General features: G+C 41.8%; 1 protein-coding gene across 1 annotated transcript in view; it reads left to right on the plus strand.

Annotated features, from left to right (window-relative positions):
• Positions 1 to 13,424, plus strand: part of LOC120572771 (zinc finger protein 420-like) — a 54,240-nt gene extending 40,816 nt beyond the window's left edge. Inside the window, exons 3-4 of the mRNA XM_039822199.1 lie at positions 476 to 647; positions 11,250 to 13,424. Coding sequence (XP_039678133.1) covers positions 476 to 647; positions 11,250 to 12,368 — 1,291 coding nt within the window. The 3' untranslated portion in view covers positions 12,369 to 13,424. The remainder of the gene's footprint in view (positions 1 to 475; positions 648 to 11,249) is intronic.
• Positions 13,425 to 13,676: the final 252 nt, after the last annotated feature.

Raw genomic sequence — 13,676 nt, forward strand, 5'->3', positions numbered from 1 at the left:
TATTCTCAGTAACGAGACAATCTGCAAGAAGGAGGTTGCTTATAGATCCCTAAAATAGTAGCTTATGGTGGAAAATTAATCTAAACAAAGTTGTGCAGGTCCCTTCAAGGCCAGGCTGATTTTAGAAGCCCCTCTAGTGGACATAACGTGTAACAACAAGCACATGCTTGTAATGGCATTGACAATGCATATGCCTAAGTAGTACATATTATTTTACAGTCTGCAATTGAGCATTAAATTTGATTATTATTCAAATATTAAAAAGAAAATCAAATAGAATTTGAATGGTATTATAGAGGAAGATTGACAGCTCTAGCATATGATGTATATGTATATATAACTGGCAGACCCGCAAATAACCTTACAATATGGCAATAGAAAAAAGGAATAATACGAATGATCAATTAGAGTGAGAATTTCTTGCCTAAAAACAAAGCCTGAGGATATTTTCTTCTGTCTGCACTCACCTTTCCAGTGAGGATAACACATGGGAGCCGCAAGACAACCTGGACTGCCCCGACCTTATTGACAAGTACATGCAGAAACACAAGGAGAAGGAGGAGAAGAAGAAGGAGGGCAAGAGGAAAGTTGTCAGTGAGGCCTCGGGAGACTCAGAGGAGCGAGGGAGCAAGAGGAAGAAGGAGCAGGTGAGCGAAGGAAAGAGGTTACTCCAGACTGAAGAGTCACAGAAATCTAATCTCAATATTAATGAATACACACAGAGGGTTTCACAAATGTCTTTTAGGATTTATATATAAATGACTCTCCACATTGCAATAGTTAGAATAGACAGAGACCACTGAAGATATTATAAAGTTAGTTTTACTTGCAAGTAGAATCAGTTTACAGTACTCACAACACAAGTACAGAAAGTGACTAACGGGCAGCCCCCTACTTCGGCATATTTATCAGTGAAACATAATCACAAAAAATGGAGGAATTTAAATGATTTATTAAAAATGTAATAATAACATAACAATAATAACTTTCACCAGTAAATTGCTGTTAAACGACAAGAACTGATGAGAAAAGGGTATTTTACAATAACTTTGAATGGACCACAAGATTACCTATTTCAAGTTAACACGAGCCAGCCCAATAAAGGATTTTTAAGGCCGATATCGATACAAATATTATGATATTCCAATATATCGGCCGATATACATAAAAAAATAATAATCCAGAAACGTGTAACAAAACATAAACAGATTTAATTATTAATTATTGTTAATTATTTAATTATTAGATTAAAATAATGATAATGCAGTTTAAAAATAAACTTGTTTGTTTTATTGTCTCAACAGAACATCAAAATATATTAAAGTTCTGATAAATAAAATGCATAAAAATACAAACTTAAGATATGAAACTTAAAGTCCTTTGAAGAAAAACAAAACAAATCGAAGAGTGTTACTAACAGGGACGTTGTAGAGCGCCCTCTAGTTGACAAACTATGCAACGCCAAGTCTCATAACATGGTTGAAGGGTGTTTCGTCCGTTTAATTTAATTTTTTTTATATTAATTTATCGGTCATTATAAATGCCGATGCCGATAGTTTGGAAAATGCCTAATAATGTGATAATATCGGCCCGCCGATGTATCTATCGGTCAGGCTGTAATATATTGTGCAGCCCTAGCTACAGTGGCTTGAAAAAGTATTCATACCCCTTGAACTTTTCCACATTTTGTCACGTTACAGCCACAAATGTAAATGCATTTCATTGGGATTTTATGTGACAGACCAACACTAAGTGGCGCATAGTTGTGAAGTGGAAGGAAAATTATACATGGTTTTCAAAATTTTTTACAAATTAAAAAACTGAAAAGTGTGACGTGCAAAAGTATTCAGCCCCCCTGAGTCAATACTTTGTAGAACCACCTTTCGCTGCAATTACAGCTGCAAGTCTTTTGGGCTATGTCTCTACCAGCTTTGCACATCTAGAGACTGACATTTTTGTCCATTCTTGTTTGCAAAATAGCTCAAGCTCAGTCAGATTGGATGGAAAGCGTCTGTGAACAGCAAGTTTCAAGTCTTGCCAGAGATTCTCAATTGGATTTAGGTCTGGACTTTGACTGGGCCATTCTAACAAATGAATATGCTTTGATCTAAACCCTTCCATTGTAGCTCTGGCTGTATGTTTAGGGTTGTTGTCCTGCTGGAAGGTGAACCGCCGCCCCAGTCTCAAGCTTTTGCAGACTGTAACAGGTTTTCTTCTAAGATTGCCCTGTATTTGGCTCCATCCATCTTCCCATCAACTCTGACCAGTTTCACTGTCCCTGCTGAAGAAAAGCATCCCCACAGCATGATGCTGCCACCGCCATGTTTCACGGTGGGGATGGTGTGTTCCGGGTGATGTGCAGTGTTAGTTTTCTGCCACACATAGCGTTTTGCAATTAGGCCAAAAACTTCAATTTTGGTCTCATCTGACCAGAGTGCCTTCCTCCACATGTTTGCTGTGTCCCCCACATGGCTTGTGGCAAACGGCAAACGGGACTTCTTTTGGCATTGTTTCAACAACGGCTTTCTTCTTGCCACTCTTCCATAAAGGCCCGATTTGTGGAGTGCATGACTAATAGTTGTCCTGTTTTATAACCTAACCCTGCTTTAAACTTCTCCACAATTTTATCCCTGACCTGTTTGGTATGTTCCTTGGGCTTCATGGTGCTGTTTGTTTACTAATGTTGACTCTAACAAACCTCTGAGGCCTTCACAGAACAGCTGTATTTATACTGAGATTAGATTACTCACAGGTGGACTCTATTTACTAATTAGGTGACTTCTGAAGGCAATTGGTTGCACTGGATTTTATTTAGGGCTATCAGAGTATAGGGGGCTGAATACTTTTGCACTCCACACTTTTCAGTTTTTTATTTGTAAAAGAAATTTGAAAACCATGTATAATTTTCCTTCCACTTCACAATTATGCGCCACTTAGTGTTGGTCTATCACATAAAATCCCAATGAAATACATTTACATTTGTGGTTGTAACGTGACAAAATGTGGAAAAGTTCAAGGGGTATGAATACTTTTTCAAGCCACTGTAGCTAGGGCTGCACAATATATTAGAGCCTGACCGATACATCGGCGGGCTGATATTATCACATTATTAGGCATTTTCCAAACTATCGGCATCGGCATTTATAATGACCGATAAATTAATATTTAAAAAATTAAATTAAAACGGACGAAACAACCTTCAACCATGTTATGAGACTTGGCGTTGCATAGTTTGTCCACCAGAGGGCGCTCTACAACGTCCCTGTTAGTAACACTCTTCGATTTGTTTTTGTTCAAAGGACTTTAAGTTTCATATCTTAAGTTTGTATTTTTATACATTTTATTTATCAGAACTTTAATATATTTTGATGTTCTGTTGAGACAATAAAACAAACAAGTTTACTTTTAAACTGCATTATCATTATTTTAGTGAGGACTCATAAATAACTACAAATGACTAATGTTAGGGAAATCTGTTTATGTTTTGTTACACATTTCTGGATTTTTTTTTTTATGTATATCGGCCGATATATCGGAATATCATAATATTTGTATCGATATCGGCCTTAAAAATCCTTTATCGGGCTGGCTCGTGTTAACTTGAAATAGGTAATCCTTGTGGTCCATTCAAAGTTATTGTAAAATACCCTTTTCTCATCCGTTCTTGTTGTTTAACAGAAATTTACTGGTGAAAGTTATTATTGTTATGTTATTATTACATTTTTAATAAATCATTTAAATTCCTCCCTTTTTTGTGCTGATCTGAAAAATGTATCCAATCTGTGACTCAAAACTGTGATCCTAACCGAACCGTGAGTTTGGGGATCCATTGCACCCCTATTTTGCATGACAAAATGTGGAAAAGTTCAAGAGGTATGAATACTTTTTCAAGCCACTGTACAACTGTTAATGTGTGTAAATGATTAGTAGCCTAACTCCTTGAATGGTATGATTATGATGGTTTCAGTTCAGAGCAGTGGTCAGTAAATGTATATGTTTAGGTTACTTGCGCATTCAGGCGGTCCGCGATCGTCTGCCATGCTTTCTCTTGCTGTTTCATTACAGCGGCCATGTTTCTTCTTTACAAATAATGTGTTTCACTTCATCAAACTTCCATAAGAAGCTACTGCTCACTCTGTCTAAAGTATGCACAACGCATATTCTCCATTTTAGCATCAGGAAATCTATTATCGACCTCACGGTCTGTTGAGGAAAGCTGTGAACGCGCATCTATCCAAATTACTTCAGCCTGACTCAACCTAGTCGCTCCTCCTCAGCCTTTTAAAGATAACTTTAATGAAGGAATGAGACTGGAAAAATAGTTCTTTATTCAATCAATAGTCACAAAATGAAAACCAAGCACTGAAAGGTTGTGCCACACCTTAAATGACTGGCTTCTCTCCTGTATAACTAACAGTTACTTATTCCCTATGTATGGAATAAGTAACTGTTGACCAGTTGTTTTGTACTTGGATTTATCATTGTACAGTAGACAGAGAGAAATAAAGCTTATTAGGGGCCGAGCGCCGACAGCGACGATGACCCTATTGAAACTGACGGAATTCTTCCTTTTCTTTCCTTTCCTCCAGCAAATGAATTGCCTTTTTGTGGGGCTTAACATATTCAAAAACTCACCAAAATTGGCGGTCGCATTAATTCTGGTGAAACTTTACGTACTTTAAGGGTTTCGGGAATAGGCGCACAAAAATGGCTTGCTAGTGCCCCCTACAAACTTTAAAAAATGTAGCCCCTGCAGTACGTTTACCCATGAACCCCATACAGCCCACTTCCACCGGGTAACTGACAGCTGACCACCCAGCCTCTCTGCATTCGGGTGTGAGGTCAAAGTACTGGTCTTTTTTTCTCTCAAAGGCTACCTCCATTCCTCCCTCCCACGGGACAGTGAGCTCTGCCAAGATGGTGCCACCTGTACCGACCCTGGGTCAGTGCTGTTTTGCAGCTTGACAGGATGTGTTGCATGCTCGCATTTGGGGCATTGCAGAGCTGGCAGCTCTCCTCTGAGCCATACTACAGACAGAGGTTGCTGGGGTTTGTGAGGGTGTCATAGGTGGACCTTATGAGGAAACTCAGCCTGGCTTGGTGGATCTTCCACATGTCGGCCAACCTATGGTCCTGCTTATTACTCCTTCCCAGGTAATTTGCTGTCGTTGGCTAAGGGCCATGTAGGGCTAAGGGCTGATAGTTCTCCTCTGTCCTGACCACCTCGGAAATAACTAGGTCTTTCCTCTCCCTACTTTTGGCTTTGGACCATATCTTCGGCGCAGTCCCCCACCCCAGGCCAGTTCTCCTTGACTGTCCTGACAACAATCTCTTGGTGTTTCAGCCTGCTGATAGCCTGGTCGACTGCTAGTTCTGCCCTCCACTTGTGACCGGTTTGGACTGGGGCTTTACTGTTCTCCACAGATGGGTCCGACGAGTCATTCAGCACTAGGACAAGCCTCGCCTTCTCCTGGCTGTAGCCCAACAGGATTGACTTCAGTGGCAGTTGAAGTGCATTCCTCCCAAACAGGCCAACGCTGGAGAGGCTCCAGGGTAATCCCAACCACTTCCTGATGTAGTTGTTGGCTTTTGAGTCCATTTTCTGCAAAGTGGAGGTGGTTATCTCACACATCTTGAGAGGCCACATTAGCCGCCTATATAAGGTGAATTTGGTAGCACCAGCTCTTGACTTTACCTGGAAGCTGACTCTTGTCGATCTGTGTCAGACCTTTGGTGAGTTGTAACATTACTGTATTAGCCATGTGCTTATCTGAAAAGTCGGCCATATACAGTTTCCCAAGGCTCCGGACGGGTTGTTCTGCCAGTGTTGGGATCTTCTCACTGTTCACTATGAAAGAGATGTGATAATTTCTGGCTCCTTTGCATATAGAGAGACTCAGGGACTTAGAAGGTTTTATCCTCATCATGGCCCAACTAAGGAGTTCTTCAAACCTCTTCATTAGCCGGTTGGTACAGGTTGCTGTTTTAAGAAGGGTGGTTACATCATCTGCGTAACTCCGCAGGGCAGGCAGTCATTGGCCTGAATGTCCTATCACCTCTCGGACCATCTGTCTCCCACCGATGATAAGGATTTCGAAGACTGCTGTGAAGAGGTTGTGAGAGACTGAGCAACCCATTGCAATGCCTTTCTCCAAGTGGTGCTAGCCAAAAATGTTTGATTGCTTACTTAGCCCCATAAAGGTATATAACATTAATAATAATCACACATTAGTCATATTCTTTATGAAGTCATTTATTAAAAAAACAATTAAACAAGCTAAAACTCTTGCTTTTTCTAGCAACTTCTCCATTCCTTTTTTTCTTTTCATGACTGACTTTCATTGGTTGTGAAAGTCCCAAAAACAGTTCTTGTCCTCTGAAAAGCAAAGGCGAACATCACACTTGCTGCATTGCGTGTTGGTGTATCCTTTATTGCAGTGTCTGCAGCGTCCTCTCCCTGTCTTCCGTGGGAAATGTGCAACTAGGTCCTTGCGTACATCCAATGGGAAGTGTGCACATCTCTTGGACGGTCTCTTCTGAGCATTCAGAGGGCTTCCTGATGTCACTGTCTGTGTTGCTGGGCTCCGTTTGCCTGGAGATGGCTGTCCTCTCTTTGGAGTTTGAAGTGTTGTGTTTACCAGGATGAGAGAGGATGCTAGCTGTGCCTGAAATTGTCTCCTGTTCATTGTCTCTTTGCTAGACATCTTGAGAGCTTTGCAGTCCCGCTTGTAGAGGAGCCAGGCATTGACCACAGCGAGAATGATGGTGTGCCAGAAGATGTACATGTACCAGCGACGGGATTTGATGGGGAACTTGTATTTGGCTGTAAATGAGTCCAACAAATCCACACCTGCCATGTACTTGTTGTAGGCACCAACAATGTAAGGCCTCTCAACTTCAATGTAGGTTCTGTTGGCTTTGTCCCAGCGTTGAATCTTCTGCACAGGTTCAGATCCAGCAAAGGATGACAGAAGTGTGACGGCCCTGTTGTCATACCATTTGACAGCACAGATGTTGTGAGTCCCCTCCCCTCTGACGTCATAGCTTCCTCTCCCCTTTTTCTTCAAGCTCTTCTTGTCTTCAAGGTTACAGTTGGGTAGGCACACCTGCCTGGCTGTTCCCAGATAATGAATTCCCCGATCAAGGAGCTTCACTAATAATGGAACACAGGTGAAGTAGTTGTCTGCATACATTTTGTAGTTCTGACCTTCTGGAAGTGTGGAAGTAAGTTTCATCACAACATCACTTGACAATCCAAGTTCAGATTTGGCTCATATTCCGTTGACACTGCCTTGGTAGACATCGAAGTCACACATCATGCCAGAGATTCCAGTTCTCACCCAAACTTTGAATCCCCATGGGTTTGGCTTGCCTCGCATATATTGCTTGATGCTGCTGAATTTACTCTTGAAAGGAATCATCATCTCATCCACAGAGTTCTGCTCTTCTGGTACCACCTGCAGGCATTTCTCTCTGAATGAATCAAGCCATGGTCTGAGTTTCCATAGTTTGTCTTTCTTTTCCATCATAATTAACATGTATTAATATGCTTTTTATATTGTAGTACATAACACAGTAGTATGTAGTACATATATTGAAGTAAAAGATAGGGCGGTGGACCAAGTGCTCAGGGTACAAATGTTTTCCAGGCAGACAATACTGTCTGCTTATTGTAAGTTGCTGTAAATGGCTTAGCCTATGCTCTCTCCTTATCATGCTAAATGAAACATGCATCCCAATCACCAGCCATTTAGTCACACAATACTGCCTTGACATTATTATGAACATTTATTATAGGATCAGCCCCATGAGATGCAGCATCTCGTTTTCATGGGGGTCCTCCGGATCATGTATAGAGCAACAGAACAGCAGAACAACAGAGTAGATACAATCAAACAGAAAAGAGATGAAAAAAAAAAAAAAAAACACGCATGCACACTCTACACATAACAATAACAATAACAATACTGCTTCTTATGCTCTCTAATTATCATACTAAAAGGAAAACATGCACATCCATACCCCACATTCAGGAACATTTTCACCTTTCCCAGAACTGAATTGTCTGTTGATATCCTCTGGAATGTTAGGTCAGTCTAATCAAATTAACTACATTTTTTAGAGATACAACTTTTAAATCAGTCAAATTTGACAAGAACACAACACAAGGGTAGAATGTATACTGTCAATGTAATGTTTCAGGCAGTGGTGTAGTGGAGGGAATACAACCTGTTTGAGCCCACTGCAACAAGCCTGCTATTTTGACTACCACACTCACCCAGCGTTGTATAATTGCAACAAATATTTAACAAGCTCTAAATGGAATTTGATGCATATATTCCAAAATAACTACATAAGTACATGCTCTAGACATTATAATAACAACCAAAAAAAATATAAAAGACATTTTACTTACTTGAATCTGATGAATCCAGTCCAATGAAAAAAAGAGATGTTGTTCGAAGGAAACCTTGAGAGGTTGTGTGAGTTCATGGCCATAAGGCGGGACTTATAAACAAATGTACGATCCAATAGCATTGTAAGACTGAACAATAGGACCCAATGACTATGTAAATGTGGTAAAAAATAAGATAAAAAATAACAGAGTGTTTTTATGGATGGCTAAAGGTAACGTATTTTTACAACAAGGGGTGTTACAGGGTTCATGATCATCCTAGGGCGCCCCCTCAGCCACACGTTTATTATTATCAACCTTTCATTACACGACGTTTACAGTCTCTGGGTCAGACTTAAACACACGGAGCTCTGAAGCAGACCTGTGCGTCGCTTGGTGTCCACTCTCGCTGTAAAAATAGAGACGAGCAGCGGCACAGACACAGAGCTGCTGCAGCGCGCCTTCCCTGGTCTGTGCAGCTTCCGTGTTTATAATGGACGCGCTCTGTTGTGGGCATGCTGCGGCAAATGTGTCCCTACTTCTGCGTAGTATTGTGTTTCCACCTCCGATGTAGAGCAGCGTAGTCTACAGCCACTTCCCTAAACTGTCTCATTCAGAGACCAGCGTCCCAAACGGGGATCTCTGTCTGTCAGGAGGTCTGAGATCTACCGTATTAGCAGCGCAATCACGTAATGCACAGCAGACTATGGTGCAGGTGGATTATTTTCTAAAATATAGTGACTTTATTCTTGTAATAGCCTATTGTTTTATCACTTTATTTTTCTCACAATATCACAACTCCTCCAAACCTCAGAGAACACAGATGAGATATACTGTATTTTGAATGTGCACAAAGTTTTGAAAATGAGCAGAAATCTTGCTCAAACACATCTGAAATATTACAGTCCAGGGGTTTATTAATTCATTAAAATGAATTAATGTATCATTCAGGTGAATAATTAATTTATTCCTTCTCAACAAAAGAAGCAAAAGTGGGAATAGTAAATGATGCCTAGGCAACATGTGTGCTGTCTCAGATATAATTACAAACAAAGGAAAATAAATAGACGAAAGCAATACAGAATGCCTGAGAGCCTTACTGCAAAATATGCCATTATGTTTTTAAATTTGGATCGTAATCTATGTTTCCCTTTAGATAAAGATATTTCCAGCATAATTGATTCAGAAAAAAAAAAAAAAAAAAAGAAAGAAAGAAAAAAGTGCATAAAAATTCACTAGAATGCAGGAAATTAAGTATTTAATGCTCAAAATGTTCAGGGGGTGGACCCCCAGACCCCCCATCATAAGTCACCATGCACACAAATCTGGAAACAAAACACTGGCCTTTGGGTTGCCAGACCAGTTATGATTATACCAAATGTTGGTGCCATCTAACTTACATGGAAGCTAGAAAACAAAATGAACATACATTGCTACTCTATCGCTGACACAGCGCTGTGGAGATCTGGTAATGTGAGACTGGGGTGGGGGGGGGCGCAAAACTCAATCACACCTAGGGCAACCAAAGGGCTAGAACCGGCCCTGATGCTGGGTGGTATGTGAAAGAATTCCAGGGCAAAGGTGATAAGCTGATGGGGAAAGGAATTCTCCAGGTCCAACCAAACTACATAGAGTTCTTATTTTTCCCGCTTGGCTGTCTGAATCTGCTCCCAGATCATGGCTGATTGTTCCACACAACCGGGGAACCCTAGGACGCCTGCCTTCTGGCAACTGGTAACAGTTGTTCAGGAGGTAATTGGTTAAACGCTTGGCCCTTCCACGTTTAGAAGTACATTGCCTCTAAACTGGTTGATATTGCAGGAATTTTGTTCTTTTGGGATGAAGGTTGTCACTGCTCGGCTCCATTCTGAGGGGAGGTTCTTGGTCTTCCATGCTACTTTTATCAGCCTCCAGAGTAGCTTCAGCACCATGGGGCAGTTCTTATAAACCTTGTAGGGCATGCCATTGGGACCTGGTGCAGAGGCAGACCTTGCCCTGTCTACCACTATCTTGACTTCAGTCCTTTTTGGGTGGTGTCGTGTCAAATTCGAGGGCTGACTCATGCCCTGGCGACCCAAGCGTGATGTTCTTTTCTTGGTCGGTTAGCTGGTTCTTGATGTGTTCCTCAAGCTCCTCCTCGATGGCTTCCAGCCTCCTGCTCTTCTCTTCCAATAGGCATCGGGCATATCTCAAAGGATCCCGAAAGAAACTCATTTGCTCCTTCTCTTTCTTGCTTCTTCGCTTCCGGATCCACTCTGCCCTTCTCATTGTTGCAAGCCAGCTTCTGAACTGGTCACAGAGCACTTTCAGACCCTCCTTTTTGTTCTCATCTGCTTTTCGCCAGGACCTCCTAAGCAGCCTCCTCTCGTTCACAAGCTTGTGAATCTCTTGCTCACGCCTTCCCACGTCCCTAAGGATTTTCTTCCTCTGGATACCTCCCCAAACCTCTATTTGCCCTCCCCATAAACAATGCTGCCAAATAGGTTTAGCTTGGTGATTGTGCTGCTTCGTGGTGAATTCTCAAGAATGGTGTGCAGATCTTGGTCAAAGCTTTCCCAGGCGGCTTTTTCGATGGATTATGGCCATTTCACTTTGGCGTGTCTGGTTGGTCTCTCCCTTGCTTGTCTTATGGGGTTGCTGCTGGGTGTCTCTGCATGACGCTCACGCTCTGGGCTGTGCACCTGTTGTTGACTATGGGCCTGCTGCTTGTACTGCTGCTCCACCTCCCTGTGATCATCCGCAATGGTGAACGATAAATTATTGTATGAAGCGTCAAAATTGTGAGCAAGAGCAAGTCCAGGGTTTAAAGAAAGTTGTTCACTAACTCTCTCTCTCTGTTTGTCTTTTGGTATAGAAAAGAAGAGGAGGAGAGGGACCCAAATGTCACCAATCTCAGCACTGTGACAAATCCTTCACAACATCAAACTATTTAAAGATTCATCAGAGAGTTCACACTGGAGAGAAGCGTTACAGCTGTGATCTATGTGGGTCAGCTTTCACACGACAGAGTACCCTAAAAATACATCAACGCATTCACACTGGAGAGAAGCCGTACAGATGTGATCAATGTGGGGCAGCTTTCACACGACAGAGTACCCTAAAAATACATCAACGCATTCACACTGGAGAGAAGCCGTACAGATGTGATCAATGTGGGTCAGCTTTCACACGACAGAGTGCCCTAAAAATACATCAATGTAGTCACACTGGAGAGAAGCTGTACAGCTGTGATCAATGTGAAGCAGCTTTCACGCAACAGCATCACCTAAATAGACATCAACGTATTCACACTGGAGAGAAGCCTTACAGCTGTGATCAGTGCGGGGCAGCTTTCACACGACAGGGTACCCTAAAAATACATCAACGTATTCACACTGGAGAGAAGCTGTACAGCTGTGATCAATGTGAGGCAGCTTTCACGCAACAGCATCACCTAAATAGACATCAACGTATTCACACTGGAGAGAAGCCTTACAACTGTGATCAGTGCGGGGCAGCTTTCACACGACAGAGTCACTTAAAGAGACATCAACGCCATCACACTGGAGAGAAGCTGTACAGCTGTGATCAATGTGAGGCAGCTTTCACGCAACAGCATCACCTAAATAGACATCGACGTATTCACACTGGAGAGAAGCCGTACAGATGTGATCAATGTGGGGCAGCTTTCGCACAACATAGTCACCTAAAAATACATGAACGCACTCACACTGGAGAAAAACTGTACTGGTGTGATCAATGTGGAAAAACTTTTTCTGAGAGTTGTAACTTTAAAAAACATCGGGGCATTCACACTGGAGAGAAGCCGTACGTCTGTGATCAATATGAGGCAGCTTTCGCACGACCGAGTTACCTAAAAACACATCAACGCATTCACACTGGAGAGAAGCCGTACTGGTGTGAACAATGTGGGAAAACTTTTTCTGAGAGTGGTAACCTTAATAAACACCAGCGCATTCACACTGCCTTGTGAACATGTTTTCAGAGCCAAGCTGTTTCCTCCTGCGTGTATGTGGCTACGACAACATATTACGTTCCTTTCCTTTGAAGGGTTAGTCCTGTTAGAAGTGGGTGAAATGCTGTTTCTCCTGATGCTGTGTTTTAATGAGAATTCGTCCAGCCATCTGCTGTCAGAGCAACAGCTTGTGTTTCGGACCATTGGTTCTCTATTTGGGCTTTTTTTTGTACAATGCAGGAATTACAGTCTGTCTGAAATGGGCTTGTGAAGGAATAGTGTAACAGGACACAATTACTTTAACCATGTTCATAAAACCTGTGTTTTCCACAACAGAGTAGGGTCTCATATCCGCAGCTATAAATGTACCAATCGCTGCAGTGATGTCTTTTGCCCTGTTGGAATCAGTTTGAAATTGTTGCCTAAATGCTGTGAGGATAGTTCTTCATGTTTTCATCTAGTTCCAGTTATTGACACACTGAGGTGATGTTGGCGTAAATGAGTTGACATGTTTGAAGTATTCCTACTGGTGTAGCCTATTCTCGTGTAACAGATGTGACATACCATTGTTTTTATCCACCACTCTCTTGCCATCACCCTCATAACTTACAGGGAAACCGGAGTGACTTGTTGGTTGTTAGAGGATCTTCTAAATCTGGTCTGGTAATAGTCACATTAACGTTACTAGCCATATTACAACGAGCTAGTTCAGCATAGCCTGCCTGACTGGAGTAGTGTTTTTCTTTGGGGGTGGGAGGGGCAGACAGCACGTTGCCTGTTACGTCGTTTGGGCTGCCTTGTTGAGTGCAGCGCCACTGAGAACATTGTATTTCACACAATTAAGCTCTTTCTTTTCTAAAGCAAATAGGAATTAGTCCAACATATTGTTCGGTTTGTAATGCGTACCTAATCGAAAGCCTTATACCGAACGGTTCAATACCAATATGTGTATCATTACACCCCTACTTATTTGTGTTAAATGAATAAGTAAAGGAAACTAGAGATCTGAAAGAATTGCGGTGTTAATTTTCAATTCAATTCAATTCAATTTTATTTATAGTATCAAATCATAACAAGAGTTATCTCGAGACACTTTACAGATAGAGTAGGTCTAGACCACACTCTATAATTTACAAAACCCCAACAATTACAGTAATTCCCTCAAGAGCAAGCAGTGCGACAGTGGCGAGGAAAAACTCCCTCTTGGGAAGAAACCTCAGACAGACCCAGGCTCTTGCTAGGCGGTGTCTGACGGGCCGGTTGGGGATATGATGAGTTGAATGCTAAAAGGCTGATGCTACAATGCATTGCTGGCTTGAATGTCAA

The sequence above is a fragment of the Perca fluviatilis genome, chromosome 14 (genome assembly GCF_010015445.1).
Source record: "Perca fluviatilis chromosome 14, GENO_Pfluv_1.0, whole genome shotgun sequence".
Taxonomy (NCBI): domain Eukaryota; kingdom Metazoa; phylum Chordata; class Actinopteri; order Perciformes; family Percidae; genus Perca; species Perca fluviatilis.